This window comes from Nesoenas mayeri, assembly GCF_963082525.1.
Source record: "Nesoenas mayeri genome assembly, chromosome: 3".
Taxonomy (NCBI): domain Eukaryota; kingdom Metazoa; phylum Chordata; class Aves; order Columbiformes; family Columbidae; genus Nesoenas; species Nesoenas mayeri.
In genome coordinates, this window is record NC_137544.1 from 77,486,156 (window position 1) to 77,503,950 (window position 17,795).

Consider the following 17,795-nt stretch of genomic DNA (forward strand, 5'->3'; position numbering starts at 1 on the left):
TAGTCTATCACAGCTTCTTACTACTTAAAATTTGTGCAAATCTATCTTCTTTTTCCAAATCTCCGGCAATTTATGCCTGTCTGCCTTCTCCTCATTCCCCCTCTCATTAATATATTTTACAAACAATGTCAGAGGTCACATTTATCAACTGAAACTCTCAGCCTTGTCACGTTATATCTATATTGCTTTCTATCTGCTCTGTTTAGATAATAAACACTGAGAAAAGGCAAGCTCAAAACTCTCTGGATATCGGATCCTTTTCAAGTTGGGCAATCAAAATCATTAATCATATTTTGGAGATATAAGGGGAAAAATTAGGAGCTTTCTGTTTCAGTGAGAAGCTGATATCTAAGAAAGAGGCATTAATGGAGACTTTTTTATACTAGAGAGGTTAGGCTTAAAAGAACTTAAAAATAAATGCTTTGATGTTTTTTATATTTTAGAATAGAAACAGTTTAAAAAAATCATTTTCCTTAGTAATTAGTCACATTTTTAAATGAAAAAAATTATAAACAAGAACGGTTTTGCAGATTTGGTGGCACTCAGTTAAAACTCCTCCTACACACAGAGTGAGTGCCATATATCACACTGATTTGGGATTTTAACATATTATTTCTAAAAATGTATAAAAGAAGATATAAACAATTCATACAGCATGTGTTTTTTACTAGGGCCCAGAAAATACACATTTTTACCTTCAATATAATAGGATTAGCTCATTAGGCTCATATTCTATAAACAGCTTGGAAATGTATACCAAACAAATCAGTGAAAATTCATATCCAGAAGCAGATGGTGAGAATAGCAAAGCTAAGCAAAGAGAGGCTTAATTGCAAATTCTATCTAACTAAGCAAAACGGTGGTATTCTACATTCACAGGCATTTTCTTCAGAAAGGAACCCAATGCTTTAACATGCAGGTTGAGGCAGGAGGGGGGAGGCACTTCTGTATCATTCATCAGGCCAATGACTACTTGGAGAATTGCCACCAATTAAACAGTATTCGTGTACAGTTGGCACCAGCTTCACAGTGCTGCATGCTACGTAAAATTTTATGGCTTGTTGTGTTGCCAAAAGCAACACATCTAATGTTTTTTCTGTTAAATTAAAAATCAACAAGAGATTTAAAGTTGGCCTTCTACAAGAAGACAAGTAATTCAATTTACTCTGGTACAGTTCTCATTTATAATGAGGCAAATTAACAGTACCTAGACAAGATATGTGAGAAATGAAGTATAATGTTTTAAATTTTCCCTACTTTTCTCTACCTTGTAACATTCAAAAACGAGGAAAAGTATTTTTGTCACCACAAAATGAACACTGATGAAAGAAAACTGCATTTCATTCCTGAAAACAATGTACAGTCACTATAATAATACTTTGTCTTTTCCTCAATGTGCGAGCATTTATATCATGTTGTAGCAAGATTTCTTTGCTTTAACTGATGCTTTCATTGATGTAATTGACTACTTAATACCACTAAATTAGATATCTGTGGAAAGTGAAAAGGACTCTAAGAGTTGATACTGTGGATGTCCAGAATCCAGTATTTCACTACTTTTGTTAAAATTTCAACATAAGAAAAAATAAACCAAGACTTTTTAAATTGTCAAGAGTCAGAGAAATGTCAAAAGACAGATCCAGCATTTTTCAGAGAAAGATTTCCATTTTTCAATTTTAGTAATAAAATATAAAATCCTCCTGTGGAAGAAGAGAAGTCACATCAGCTTTCATAAGAGCTCAGTCAGGATACACTAAAGTTTACTTTCTTACAGGATCCCATTTTATAATGTCTTTCAAGCCAACAGAGGTTTTGAGGAAAAGATTGCTATAAGAGCCTCAATGATATTATCACCAAACATGAGAGATGACATCCATTTCCTGAGGGCCTTCAATAAAAGTCATCATTTAAGCAGTAGCAGAGAGAAAAGAGAAAAAAAACAAACCAAACAACAACAATAACAAACCACACACAAAACCACAACAAACAAACATACAAATGTCACATAGAGAATTGTTGCTCATTACCTTCTGGGTGCTCCATCCTCATGTGGTTGAATAATCACCACTTTTACTGTCACTGATGTACGTAACAGGTCAATCATTTGTTCATGAGTCAAAGTTGCCACAGCCACTTTACAGATCTCAACCAGGCGGCTCCCCTGCCGCAGTCCCGCCTTCCATGCAAAACCAAAGGGCTCCACATCTGCCACTATCCCTTCAAAGTTCACGTGGAATCCAAGTTGGCCCAAGCCATTCCTCCGAAGGGTCATTTCTGTAGTTTCACATCCTCTGGTCACTATCTAAAGAAGTATCAAGATTGTTAAGCTATTGTCAGGACACTCACTTCTTTGAACACACAAACAGATCTGTTTTCAAACACTATAAAGCCATGTGTGGCTTTGCACTGCATTTCTTTAATATACTAACAAATATTTTCACATTTGTGGTTGAATGAAGGCTCCTGCACAGAACAAAATGAACAGAACGTTACACAATGCTAAAAATCTTACATCCCCAGAGGAAGCAGCTGACCCATCTCAAGTTCCTTCCCCTTTGCCCGACATTAGCACAATACCATTTATATCTTATTCATTAAGGGCTAATCTTCACTAAATTGGGAAACACTGGAGAAAAATCTCACAAGGATCTGATGGTCTGAGAATCACTGCCTGGCAAATTTAGGCTACTTAAACTGCAGCACTTCAACTTCCTAAACTTTCCAGCTATTTCTGAAGATGCAGGATTCTAAGTTGAAATGTGAAAGTCATTCTTGAGAGGTCCAAAATGTACTCTGGAGGTTTTGTATACAAGATCATGTTCTGGGTCTTCCTATCAAAAAAAGCAGCTATTTCCTCAGCTCTGAGTTTTTGGTACCCTTTAGGAGCTTTCCCTTTTAAACAGAACTTTCTGTTTATAAAACTGTGCACACAGTATTAGAGCTATACAGCATGCAGGAAGCACTAAGCTTTAACTCATTTTTTTCCAGCTCTGAGGTTCACCTTGAGTCATAACTAATTTTCAACAAGACTTTCATAATTTATGAGCTAGAAAAGTGAAAATGAAATTTTCAGCTCTTCATTCATTTCCCTACACTTCTGTCACAAATTTTCAAAATCTATAAAATATTTAGTCATACAGTGAAAAGAAGAACATGCTATTAAGAGTCAGGAGGCCAGCTGAGGGATGGAATTTTATCTTTTATGAAATTATACAATATTATTGGGGGGGAGGGCAGACACCTCTTTATTATTATGTCACAATTACAAAATACAAATGAATGCACCAAGATATATGGATTTCCCCAATTGAGAGCACTCAGAATCTATTCTTCACGTTAGCTAAATATTCAAAGGTGAAAAGAGATGGAAGATAAACATTCCTGCCAAAGAATAAAGGATTCCAGGAGATCAAGTCCTCCACAAGTATATCCCCTAAAAGGTGACACTGCATGACACATAGTAGTGCCACATAAAATATAATGCTGCTCCACTTAGAACAGGCCATTCTGCTTCCTTGGGTGCCGTTTCATGAACACGTGCTTGCGTATGAACTAAGAGCCAGCTCCTCTGAAAGCACAGAGGAAAAGACAAGGATCCTTTAAGTCCCATGAAGAAGGTGACAAGTTCTCAGTACAGAGGCCTAAGGAAATTGAGTCTAATCCGATTCTTTTCTACAGATCCATTCTCTGTTTTTGTTTAAACTTGTACCACTCTGCTATTCTCTGTTACCCTAAAGCTCAGAACCATGGCTTCTTTTCTGCCTTTAAACACAGCCCACCAAATTAATCTATAGTTTGCTCTTGGTGCTCCTTTTTTCAGTCCTTAATTGATTCTTTCAGTTCAAACTGAGACTCAGCTTTCCACATCTTTGCTTTATCTGAATATTTGCATAGGTTTCCTATTCACCTGCATGATTTAAACCCAGGCAATAAAATGTAGTTATTTATTTGATAATTTCATTTAGTAACAGCAGCATTTTACACACTAGTTTTAAAAAATGCTTTTACCAGTGCCTGAAAAGAGTTAGTCATCTGGTTCCTGAGTTTGATATTATGTCATAGTTTGAGCCCTCATCTTTAGCATCTGCTCACACATGTGGTTGTTGACCTTATCTGTGTTCTGAGTCACTTAAAAGGTTTTTAAAGGGTGCATATGAAGTGCAGAATCAGAGTTTTAAATTCCTTTTAGTGGTTTTAATGGTCAATCTGAGCTTCTGTATCAAAATATATATAAGGACTCTTTAGAAAACATTCAACATCATAAACCAACTAAGGAATAAAATAAATATGCAGCTTTCAAAAGAAAAGAAGCAGCAGGGAAAAGGAGAAAAATATAAGCTAAGAAAGGAGGATGAAAAAAGTTTTAAAACAGGCAATTCTTTTAAGCAATATGAAAGTTGCATAAGTGGTAGTAAAAGAGAGAAGGCAGCCAAGAGTTCTTTGGAACAGACACTTGAAGCTAATATTTGGGTTAACTTGGCAGTAACTGATGCTAAATTTGAGGCTTAAAGCCAATTTGTTACTACTTAACCCAAAATTTGACCATAAAAAAAGGAGGAAGTATTCAAGTAAATATAGATAACCATTTAATTTTGCATTTTTAATTACTGAATTTTAAAGGTCTACCCTCAGCAACTGTGATATTTCCACGAAAAACAGCAAAAGAAATTGTTGTCACTGATGACAGCAAAAGTTGTCACTAGAACTTTGAATCTTGTCTTCCATCTGTGTTAAGCAATTTATATTGTTAATTTAGCAATACTTAATAGGAGTGAACTATATGTAAACTGTTTTTCAGAAGGGAAATATCTGTGTAAAGAAAGTGAAACTGAAGACTTCAGTGAAGAGGATAACAGTGGCAAGAAGATTTTAAAGACATTCATCTATTGAAAGATTAATTGTACTTTGGAAGAGAAAGGTAACTATTTAGACCATGATACTGAGCAATGCTAAATGTGACTGCAAAACTAGAGAGGTCCTAAAACATCAGCCACAATCCAACTGTTCCAGTGTGAAAATGGTAAGCATAAAGATTTATTTTCAGTACAGGGCTTTCTAATATAAAGAAAACTGAAACCACATAGATCACCTAAATTACAATCAAAGGGTGAAGTGTAAGCACATGAAGTAGATGCATCAGCACTTTAACCTTGGAGTTCCTGTCAGTTCATTTGTATTGACTGAAATAGTTACATTACAGTTGTGCTAACAGGGTCAAGTGTCTGAAAAACTTTATCTGGTCAGCTGTAAAAACTGGCCTTAACGGGTCTCGTTTTCTTTACTCCCTGCAGTTACTCAGTATAGAGGAACAAATCAGCAGAACCACTTACATGAATTTCATAACAACCCATGTGAATATTAGTAGAAAAGTCAAAGTAAATATATTTTACACATTAAGAGTCTGTATATTTTTATATTAAGGTATATTTCTACCTACAAAGGTGTGATTTGAGAACAGGCTATGGCAAGAGAAGACAAAAGCTTAGCCTTCCCATCCTTATTTCAACACCAAAACCATCCATGGCCTTGGGCAAATCTATCAGATTCCTCATCACTGAAAATGGGTTGATAACACTTATCTCATATGCTGTTATGAAGATTATTTGTAATGCTCTCTGAATACTGAAAACACTTCTGAAGTATAAAAATAGGACATTTTAAATTATATCTCAAAGGAGATGTAGACAAGTAACTCTTCATTAAAAAATTAGAATTCCAATTTAGAAACTACTCACTTCAAGTCTTTGAACAATTTCTCTGATGTCTTCAGTACAATTATCTGCTGCAGACAGAAGAATACATTCTCCTCTTTCATAAAATATTTTTATGCTCATTAAGCCAGACGTCCATCCAATAACATCTCTGCAGGAGCAGTTAAACACAACATTTTTTGATTCCTTTTCAATCAACATGATAAACTCATTGGAGATTCCAAGGAGACATTCTATATCAGCAGACTGGCCAAAATCTCGTGCAATCACATTCCACATAATCGCTCCAACACTGAATAGATGTGCATCCTTCCTTGGTTTCACTTTTTCCTTTTTTTTTGCCCCTAAAGTAATAAAGCTAAACTTTGCTGAAGTATCCACTGTAGCCGTGGTAACAAAATTTTCTGCCAGATCTTTCAAGTATTCTTGACGTGTCCTCGTGGCCATGGCTCGAAATTTTTCCGACTTATGTGCTGCATTTTCGGCATTAATGACTTTGGCTAAAAGGAAGTCCCTAAAGACTGCTGATTTGGGGAAAGTTACTCCTTTGGGAATGGGTGGACCAAATGGAGGTACATCTTTTGATCGTGAAACACCAACACTGGAAACAGGAAGAAAAAAATACTGTGGTTAATTCCTGAACAAAAGATCAGATGATAAGCAGAACTGTGATCTATGCAGTCCATTTACACAGTTGGCTTTAGGCTTGACATGTCAACTGTCAGATATTTTAGAAAAACCAAAGAAAACCAACTGGATTGTCTGGTTTAAAATGACTTTTTTATTTTAAACATATAAAAGACATTATGGGTGTATCTTACTAACACAAAAAATATCAAGGATGACTTTTTAGAGTTTCCCTGTCTCCTTTCTTTAACTGAATAAATATAAAAATGCTTTGTGAGACAACTGAGAACTATTTTAAATTTCTTTTCTATCAGTTTCAGCTGTCACTCAGTTGCATGACTTGAAACTAAAAAAATATATAAATAGAAACAATATATTTTAATCCTCAGACATTTTGTTACAATGAAGTGTGAAGAAAAAGTATCAGTATCAAATGTGACTATAATGGGAGCATTCTGCACCTGTTTAAGTTGCCTACTCTATGTTCATAAAGTTTCAAAATACCTGAAATTCTTCATATGGACAGCTTACAGCAAGATGTAAAAGAAACAGGAACATTTTCTCATTGATATATTTATACTTACAATTTATATCTATATAATATGTTTCAATTGAAAAAGGATTTCAAAATACTGTGCAAGCTACATAAAACTGTTACAAGCTTGACTGAAATGCAGTCACATTTGGGATGACAGACAGACATCACTGAGTAATGTGAAAAAAATTTAACTCATAAAATGTCAGGTATTATTAAACACAAAAGAGCTACTGAAACAAAATCAAGTTCTAAAAGATAGCTTAGGTTCTACAAGACAGCTGAAAGATAGTAATGTGACCCAACCTCATGATGTAGTTTAATTTAATTCTAAACAAGGAATAAATAACATTCATACATGCTAAAGCTGCACCTTTATGCTTCAAGGCCATATCAGTATTTGCACAATTCCCAATTCAGATCATAATTATGCTTCTGTCCTGGTTACCTTGCTAGAATTCATGATGTAGTAACGTAAATATTAAGGTCATCTGGAATTTGAGATGTGTTTACTCTCCCCAAAAGTCCTAATTTCTGTTCTTAAAGACCACGACTCATCCTGACATCATACTGTCATACTCAGGGATTTATACAAGTTAATAGCCTTCTAAAATACTTTATTTTAAATCACTTGCTTTGAAAATGTTCAATACCAACTGTAAATTAATTTCCATTACTATGTTTGTAAATCTTATTTTCAGTAACCTGTTATATCTCTATTTGGTGCCAATAAATCAGCACAGAGTTCTGCATACACCCATTTCATCTACAAACTGTGCTCCATAATTCTAGATGTGTGCAAGGGAGACACTGGGTTTTCATACTCACAGAAAATTTAACAGAATTTCTAGAACTGTATACATAATATCTCTAGGAAATATAAACCTGGTAGAAGAGGCAGTTCAACTGTAGTCTTAACAACAAACTTAAATAGTTATAAGGCTCTACTCACCTATAGCACACATTTTCAGTGCAAGGATTATGCACTTTGACTATGACAAATACATGTTGAAAGTGGGAACGAATATTTTTTGGAGTAAAAGGAAGTGCTCCTGGCTCTTGGAAGACAATGGTAACTATGTCATTTCCTATATGCCTTTTCCTTAGCAGCTAGACAAGAAACATGCATTGAAAAATTAGTTATTAAAAATAATCACAGTTTCTTCATTTTAGTAAAAAAAAAAAAAAAAGAAAAGAAAAATGAAGCTTAATTTTTCAAAAATAACTTAATTAATCATATCCTGGACACCTACAAATAAATGATATTGGACTGGACTGCAAAAATACAGGGAAAGGAAAATCATCTAAGTTCACAAAAATACTTAAGAGTTCTCTTGCATACCCACACTAGTTCTGTAGAGTTTCTGCTCAGTTATCTTTCATTCTATGAGAAAAAATATACTTCTCTTACTTTAGTGCATCACTTCAGTAACAAAAAAATCTTATATCACTTGACATTTCTCACTGTCCAGAGAACTGTACATATGTTCCCTTGTAACAGTGTAATATTTGCCTCTATTTGAAAGATATAATATTGTTTTCTTTCCCAATAAACCTTCCTTTTCCATACTGCATTTTTACTTAACACTGTCCACAATATTGTGCTTTTTTTTTTTTTAATAGAATCTCATGAATACTCATGACAAATTTAAAGTGTTGTTAACAGAGCTGAGACAGAATACTCATGGAGAAACAATAGCTATTAGAAACTCATTAATTAAAAAACTTGTTATTGGTAGCTTTTATCATCACAATATATTTAAGGAATAATTTAAATGAACTGATTCATTGTTACAGGCTAAAACTTCATAAAAACTAAAAAACATGTCCAGCAAAAAGGGACCCCTAAAAAACAACACAGTAACATGATGACCATTTTCCTCACAAAAGTATATAGCACCTTGTTTACATTATTATCTTAAATACCTTTGCTTATGAAACGTCCATGTATATCATCACCAGATGGAAAAAAGTAGATTAGCATGTGCTACATTTTAAGTATTCACCTAAGGTCTGCCAAAGACCTTGCATTGTCAACTAATCGCATACTGACACTTAAAGCTTGACCTTAGCTCATGTGTAACTAAAAACAATACAAGAAAAATTTGAAAACTTTCTAAATCAAGAAGTAAAATTTTCTCTATTGAGTTAATTTTACAGAATATAATCTTCCTTATAGAAGAGTGTTTGCTTATATTTTCTCAGTTCAAATAAAAGTTAGTATTTCAGCTACCAACAAAAAAAGCAAAGCTGCACATGCTAAAGCCTAAGACCTGCAAGTAAAATAAGACAAGGGATGGTATTCTAAAGATAGTAAGGAGAGCTAAAGCCACAATTTTAAAGCTCTCACTGTATCTGTATTATTTTAAACATAAAAAAACTCCCAAATGCAGATCAAAGAAATAAGACTTCCGGTGACACTTTAAAACAGATATTAGAACAGAATGTAATATTTGGTGTAACTCATGTGGCTCTGTCAAGTTTTCAGATTTTTTGGACTACAACGAAAGTAACTGGCTATTTAAGCAATTTAAGATCCACATCCTGTTGCATACAAATTACACTGGCAGTACACTATAGGGAAATGATCACAGAACTGTGTCAGATATACTTTAATTTGCTGAGTTAGTGAACCATACAATTAGATCTTAGTAGTGAAGCACAAGTTCATGTTTAGAGGTTATTATTATCTCCCAAGTCAGAATTTACACCACAGTTAAATTTGTAAGAAACCCTCCAATTATGAGGCACAAGGCGATTCATTTCTGCCTTTGTTATATAACTAACTGCCCAATTACACGCTCTTGCTATAGTGATTCGTGCCTATGCCTATACATATCCACAGAGTAAAACTACAAAAATTCAAAAGTAACATCCTGTTTAAAGCTATATTTCTTTTTCAAGATAGTCACTGTTTTCAATAATATTTTCTCCTTTTGTAGACCTCTTTAGTGGGTTCTGCTTGCCATCACAGGTTGCTTAGGCAAGAGTAGCAGTGACATAACAGGGACGTTTTAGAAATGTTTGAGATTTACTAGGAAAGTTAGTCTTTTCAAAATTACAACAGTTCCCATAAAAATCTACTAACTTCTGTCGAATTATAATTGTCCAGTCAAACTGCAAAACAAAAAGGAATTCTCTAAGAGCCACAAAAAACAGGAAATAGAAAGTCAGGTCATCATTTTTAAGAACCTTACCAAGCTTGCAGAGATCTTAGTGACTTCTTCAACATTTTAAAATAAAATCAGTGTAATACCATTATAAATAATTGTCATGCACAAGTGGTCAGTGAACTTCAACACAATGCAAAGGCAAAGCACAGTCAGGGCTGTGCACAGAGTATCACAATGCAAAGAACTTGGAAAGGGGAGAGAAGTAAGGTGGAGCGATCTGGAAGATGGAAAGAAGTGCTCTGGATAGGATAAAGGAACAGGAAAATAAAGTGTTGAACAGACAAGGAGGAGGGATCACATACTTCCCTGGAAAATGTGAGATTAGGATAGCATACTGAAAATGAAAAAGGAATTGAAGGAAACTGGAACTAAGCAAAAAGATTTATAAGAAACCCTTTCCTAGTTTCCATTACTATAACCTAGATTTTCCTCCCAACTTCTCTGTCCTAGTTTTTTTCAGGTTCTCAGTTTCCCCTTCCTCTCCCATTTTGAGGTCTGCTCAGGTTTGGGGTCCTGGATGGGGGGTTTTTTTGTTTGTTTTGTTTTTTGTTTGTTTGTTTTTATTTTTTTAATCTGCCTTTCTAACATACTCCGAAGAGTCTCATGCCAATGCAGAACACAATAAGAACTCTCAACAGGGTGCACAGATTACAGAGGATTACTTAGAGTAAGGAGACAAACACACTGAGATTGTTCTACTATCAGTCTAAATTGGCATGGTAGAATTTGAAAATGAACCCAATCAAGTACAATAAGCAGACAAAAGGAAATCAGTTAAGTTTCATGTAATAATACAAGACATGCAAAGGGGAGTCCGCTAAGGAAAATATGTTAGAAAAGCAGAATCGATTCGATTAAAATTATTTGTACCAAACAAGTTACTATATTGATTTTGATATTTTAACTGCTTAATTCTTAATGTTCAGATATGCATCTCTGAAGAAAAGTACTGGCTGAAAACTTAGCATATTTACAGGTTATGCACAGCCACAAAAATCTACCCACTTCTGTGGAATTTTAATTGTATAGTCAAACTGCGAAACAACAAGGGATTCTTGTTGAAATAGCAGTGAAATATATTCTTCAATTAAATGATGATATGTTGAGACAAATGAGAAAAATCTTCACATGTATTTTAGTACATTTCTAAGACAAGTAGTTTCAAAAGCTTTATTTTCAATTTGTGTTCTTATCCAGTACAAAAACTAGAAACCAACAGCAAAAGATATTTCATCAGATCACGTTAGAGGGAGTTTGGCATAACCACGTCTTCTTGTATCAACCATTTTGACAGTAGCTTAAATTCAAACTTATTTCATTATTGCATATCTGTTTCATTTTTAAGTTTTCATTAAACCAAGTGAAAACTGACTATTTGAACTGGTTTGGATTAATCAGGTCTGACCATGTGTACACAAGCAGACTGCAAATGTGCAAACGGGAAACTTGCAAAGGAATGATCTGGAAAGGGGCATCACAAAGGTACAGTTTGAAGGGGAAAGCCTTGAACTATGATTTGAAGGCCAGTAAAAGTAAAGATACTGGCCACACCAGGGCTGGTAGTCTTTTCTGTCCTAGGGAAGGAGCAGCTGACTTGAAAGTTCCCAGCCTATGTTGCAGTCAAAGTGAAAATTACCTTGCTCTTTGGATCTCCTGCTGGCTCTAAAACTAGAGGGATGTCCTGATCAGGGACCGAGCAGGGCGTAGTTATGTCCTGGAAGAAGCAACAAACAATTCTGGTGTGGCCTATTTTTGGCTCACAGGTATTTGGAACACAAGCAATGCTCAGTGCTTGCTCATTGAAGACTGTGGTTCTAGATGACGAAGAGTGACTCAGTACCTTGCCCGGTCATTAGCAAACATGAGACATAGGGATAGGATGCAATAACCGCATTGCCAGTACATACACCATATGCTAGCAAAAAAACCTTCTTAAATGGGGGTCTTCATTTCTAACAGAACGTAAAAGAAAAATTACCGTGGTCCCTAACTTCCCCTTACTTGGGTACATAGAGTTAAGTGAGCCAAACCCTGAAGAGAGAAGAAACATTCATATTCCACAGCACCTGTAAGTCTCTTTCTGTCTTTAGCACAACTGATGCAACTGCATCTGTGGTCTTCAGCATCTAAAATATCTCAAGGAAAAAGACCTAATCAAATTTTATCCTAGCTTGTGAGAAATAGCACTGTTGATACATTCACACTTCAGTATGTGTGTTTTGGAACTGAACTGTAATAGAAAATTAAACAATTATTATAAATCCCTTTTGCACATTAAGGCTGGCTAAATTCTGGTCATATGGGTGCGCTTGTCACATCTCATTAAGACAGCGTCCATGATTTGCAAATACTGCTAGATCCCAGCACCTAAAAAAAAATAATGTGGTGGGTCTTCAACTAAGCATACTACTTGAACTTGGAAAACTGCCACATTATTTTGATCCCAGGAAAGCCATGAATAACAACACGGTGCTTCTACTAAATATTGAACCTGTTAAAGTGACAATGATGACAGCTTACTAAAACACTGTGGGAAAAGAGTGCTTGTTGCTGGGGAAAACCATGGAGTTCAAGTCAGATTTTGCTATACACAAGTATCAACAACTCACTACAAAGAAAGACACATACGGAAATTATAAGAATGAAAGGAAGGCACAGGAAGAAGTGAAGGACAGTAATGTGGGGGAGCTGAGCAACACAGCAGTGAAGCTGACAAACAGCAAACACAATTATGAAAATTAGTGGATCATGGCAAGAGGATATCCTGTTCTCACAAACAAGGGAAAGTCATGAAAGACAACAACAAAAGTAACAAATTCCAAGTAAGGCCATATTTACTGTCAGTGCCTGTGACTAGCTATGAAAATATTGATTTTGTCCTTTTAAGGCAAGCTCATTCAGTGTATTATATCTTCTCAATAGTGTACAGTTTTCCCTATTCACATTTGCTTTCCAGTCAAAGTTTGTTATGACTGATTACAGACAGAATAACTCCTAGTGTGTTTACTAAGTTAATCCTGTATAGTAATAAGCTGTACGTGAAAGTTTAGAGAAGTGGAGCAATCTCAAATCAGTGACGATGATCCCACACCTTGATTACTCGCTATTGGCACAGTTGAGTGTGCGATATAGCTGAGCATTCCGTCTTCTGAAAGCCACACATTTTAAGATGCGAGTCATCTAAACATTCATATTATTCATATGGGGAAGAGCTTCTGTCTTTGGATATCTAATTTAGTTTCTTTAAACCACATCTAAATCCTAAGTTCAGTGGAGTACAATTTGCAGTTGTTTTAACTGTTCATTTGAAACAGTTCTTCAAACAGTTCAGAACATTAGGCATCAACTATTTAAAATACATAAATGCATTAAATACTTTCTTCTATTTTAATTTTCATTTATCATTTCTCAAGAATTTTAATGACTTTCTTTTATAGTTTTCTCTCTGCCTTGACACATCTCCTTTTCTTCCACAAGACCTATTGATACGGTAGATATGAAAGACACAACTCACGGTTCAACAATCAGTAACCATCTTTTGTGTGCTGCTTAAAAAGAGAGACAACATCTTTATTTCATTAAAACCCTCCAAAATTACTGAAATCTTTATACCTCGCATGGCAATGAGAGAATATTCTTAAACTAACCAAATAAATCCAACACACATTTCTGCAGACCTAGAGAACTGCAGAGTGGTTGCGCAGAATGTTATGAACTAGCACCAGTCTGACCTATGAGCAATTCTACTGCCTTTTTTTTCCTGAGTGTTAATATTGATATATTATACCAAATGTGCTTGTACTTTTTAATTCAGTTGCAAGAAATATCCAAGACAGGCAAGACAGAGCAACCTTACTGGTGCACTGCACACTTTGGATGCTGTGCTGGTTTTTAGCCATCCTTAATGCTTTAAAGATATTCTAAATTATTATATAAGCAAGGAGAATGCTCCAGAAATAAAATAAATTGTAGTTTTCTGTCTTCACAAGCAGACACCTTGAAAGATACAGTTAAGCATTTATTAATAAGCTGACACATTAATAAACATTTCAAGATGTGTAATACAAGGATTAACTGGAATAGTTTCTAAAAATCTTATCACATGCATATTTTAACCATAAGACTGTTTTCATGCTTCATTCCATTCAGTGTTTAAGATACACATAAGATGTAAATCCAGTCCAAAATGAAAAATAACTCATTCACCACAGGCAACATTGCCTTTCAATATAATGATATCATGAAATGAGAGAGATAAGTTCCTGAATTACATAATACAAAAATCCTTTGAGATTTCCAATGCCTTACAATATTAAAACAAACAAACAAACAAACAAAAAAACAAACACAAAATCAAAACAAAACAAACCCATAAAATTGAGTCTTCATATAAGACAATTCTGTTTAAAATCAGCATTACTTTTTAAAAAACCCTCCAGGTTGAACATTTATAACGTAAAATTACAATGAAAAGTTAAAAAACATACCTGTTGCCTGTTACTGGGCATGTATGGAAGCATTGTTGATACGTGAAACATCAATTCATAATCTTTATAGGTAGTATAAAGGGAATGAGTTCCTGTTGAATCAGCTGAAAATGGATTTAAGGACAAGAAGGTCAGTAAAATAAAACATTCATACTAATTTTTAGGATGTTACTCTTTTTATGCTATGATTTAAATCTACTAATGCAATTCAAAACTTTTTTCAATAGAACAAAACCAGTTTGCATCAGCTAAAGATCTACTCTTTAGTTTCATATTATGACATAGAAAGGTGTTGCAAGAAATTGCCCAAAGAGTTTGCTGTCTATGAGGCCTAAATGATCTAATTTCTCATGTATTGGCATTTCAAAACAAAGAACAAGCACTTAGCTCCTTGAGTATAGTTTTATATGATACATTTTCATTATTTGAAACGTTAATAAGGGCAATTTACTAATCCTGTACTTTACCAAAAATAAACTGATAATGCTACTTCTATTCTGACATTAAAACACATACTGCCGATCAGACATTTAAAAAACATAAAACATGTACATAATACACTGTAGTATAATGTCAACATTTTATTGGTATTTTAATTTTTTTTTAATTATTAAAATACATTTCATGATATGACAATATTTCTTTCTTTCAGAGAGTCAACATTTCAGAATGTTTACAGCAAATTAGATGACTACTCCATACTAATTAATTACACCTTTTTATTCACCCTCTTTAATATGTCTGGATGACTTAAGTACAATTAACTTTAAAGCAGGAGGTGGGGAACACCCTGCTGAGTCAAGACAACCATCAAATTTTCTTATCCTTTCCCATGTTCACTCTTTTTTCTATGATTTTATATTATCTGCATCAATAAACACTTTCCAGCACCCTCTTCCACACACTATTCAAGGTTTGGGCATTTTGTTTTGTTTTAAATAGTAACAGTATTCCAGAAAGAAATTTATTTGCCATGTTAGTTCTCCAGTTAGTAGTATATAAACATACACTTAATTGTAAAATTCAGTGACCATACTGTATCTGCTGCCCTAAATCTGAAAATATTTATGTGTATCATTCTGAATACATTAACATTACAAATGGCTTCATCAGTTACATTTGTACAGTAATAAAATGATCTTCCTTTATTAATATTGATGTAATATAAATTGCAGTTACATAAGAAATTCGGAGCACAATTTCCACTGAAGTTTGTTTCTTAAATGTTGCTAAAAAATGCAAACATTATTGCACTCCTTTATTTTAAATTATTTGTTGAAAATACAATTACTTTACAACCTTTCCATGGCATTTTATTTTGAAGAGATAGAAGGAGGGAATCAGTTACACTGGGAAATACAAATATCTGCCTAAACTACACTGATCTCTGCAAACCTACTCCCAAACTCCTTTTGCAACTAGATATTAAATAAAGTCAAATTATCTTGAACATATACTACACAAAACAGTCCCTTTAACTACTTATTACAGAAAGAGATTATTTACCCTTAAATCAATGCTTTCCTGATACAACACACTACTTAGTTGAATACTTTTGATTTAGCAACTTGACTTCAGAAATGAGCTAACAAGTTCTTCTTCTGAAATGTAGTCCCTTGTATTAAGCAAGCTGAAAACTTCTAACTCAATAGATGCTTTACTGAACACCTAATAAGGACCACTAATTACATTTACATAACAATTGTTACTACAAACATTACTCTGCTGACAATTTTAGTGAAAAAAAATGATATCTGGGTTGACCTTTTTTTGCACCTTTCTAAACATTAGTTTTATTTCACAAAGTTTGAGAAAAATTGGCGAAACTTTCAGTTATGAAACATTTCTGCTTTTTTTGCAGAAAAGCACCTTTTATCAAATGGAAGTGAAACAGCACTACTCTTCTTTAGATAAAATTGCAATGTTTCCTCCATTTCTGTCACCTTCATTTCTCTCTTTACAGGTATAAGGAAGTTAAATGCAAACATAATCCAATTTATCCATAATCCAAATCCATAACTAAAGTCTGAACACTACAAGTGAGAATATTAATGTTCCAAAAATAATATTTTAATTCCTCATTTCTAATCAATAGATATGCTTTAAAACATGTACTAGACAAATTATACAGTGTCAAATTGGTAACATTTCCTCTAATATTCTTATTTCTCAATCTTGCGAATGTGAACAGCATGTGGAACATATTAACTACACACTCTTTTCTGCCCTCCTTTAGTGTGCTTTAATGTCATGCCATTCTGAATCACAAGATTGCACAGCATCAGTGCTTTCTGTGTTTCTCAAGATGTTCGTCATCCCATCCTGGGAATTATGCTGGGGAGGGACAAGAGCTTAGGGGTACACAGGTGGGATCTCGAATTGACCCAAGATATATTCCATACCATGTAATGTCATGCTCTGTGTAAAACTGGAGCGGGGGCAGTTTTTCCATGGTAGCTGTTGCTCAGAGACCTGCTGTGCACCTCTCTGCTGATGGGAGCTGCCAAGTGGTTGTCTTTGCAGCACATTTTTGTGGGGGCTTTTTGTTGGTTTGTTGTTGTCGTGGTGTGGTTTTTTCTTGGTGTTTAGAGGTTTTTTTGGAGGGTGAAGGGGGTAAGGGTGTTTACTTTCTTCTACTTATTGAACTGTCTTAATCTGAACTCAAGTTTTTCTCACTTTTGCCCTACTGATTTTTTTCCCCATTCTGCTGGGGGCATAAACAAGCAAGTGGGTGGGGGCTTACAACCCACTGCAACATTCTATATTCCATGAGAAATGGACCCATTAATTTCCTATCAAAATATTAAATAAACAGACCAAATTTTTAACTTAAAAAAAATAAAGAAAAACACCACAACTAAGCAAACAATTGAGAACAGAAAAATTGAATAAATGAATAAATGAACAAAAACTGAGAAAGAAATATTACTGAAACATTATTCCTACCAAAAACGTAGCTATCAGATATGAAATTTTTACACTATACTGAACCTGTTGTCAGTCAGATTAATGTACTATCCAATTATAAATATGACATGCAGTAATACTTGTTGTGCCATTACATTAAAAAAACAAGTATGACAGAAAATATTAAGTCAGTATTTTACATATAGAACTGAAGACTACTAATATTTCTGTGTAAACTTTCCTAATGCCATTGTTTGCTGCAAACTATGAGAACGTATGACAGACCAATATCATTAATGGCACACAGCATTAGCAAAACATTAAAATTATGTTACTACATGATATGTATACAATA

The 17,795-nt window shown here is 34.3% G+C and overlaps 1 protein-coding gene across 2 annotated transcripts in view; it reads right to left on the reverse strand.

The window, feature by feature from the left end:
* The window catches only part of SIPA1L2 (signal induced proliferation associated 1 like 2), a gene marked incomplete at its 3' end in the record, with an annotated part of 81,580 nt that overhangs the window by 45,596 nt on the left and 18,189 nt on the right, over positions 1–17,795 (reverse strand). For both annotated transcript variants that reach the window (XM_080342776.1, XM_080342775.1), the window contains exons 5-8: positions 14,534–14,637; positions 7,826–7,983; positions 5,736–6,312; positions 2,028–2,302 (exon numbers count right to left, since the gene is read on the reverse strand). In XM_080342776.1, coding sequence (XP_080198902.1) covers positions 2,028–2,302; positions 5,736–6,312; positions 7,826–7,983; positions 14,534–14,637 — 1,114 coding nt within the window. The remainder of the gene's footprint in view (positions 1–2,027; positions 2,303–5,735; positions 6,313–7,825; positions 7,984–14,533; positions 14,638–17,795) is intronic.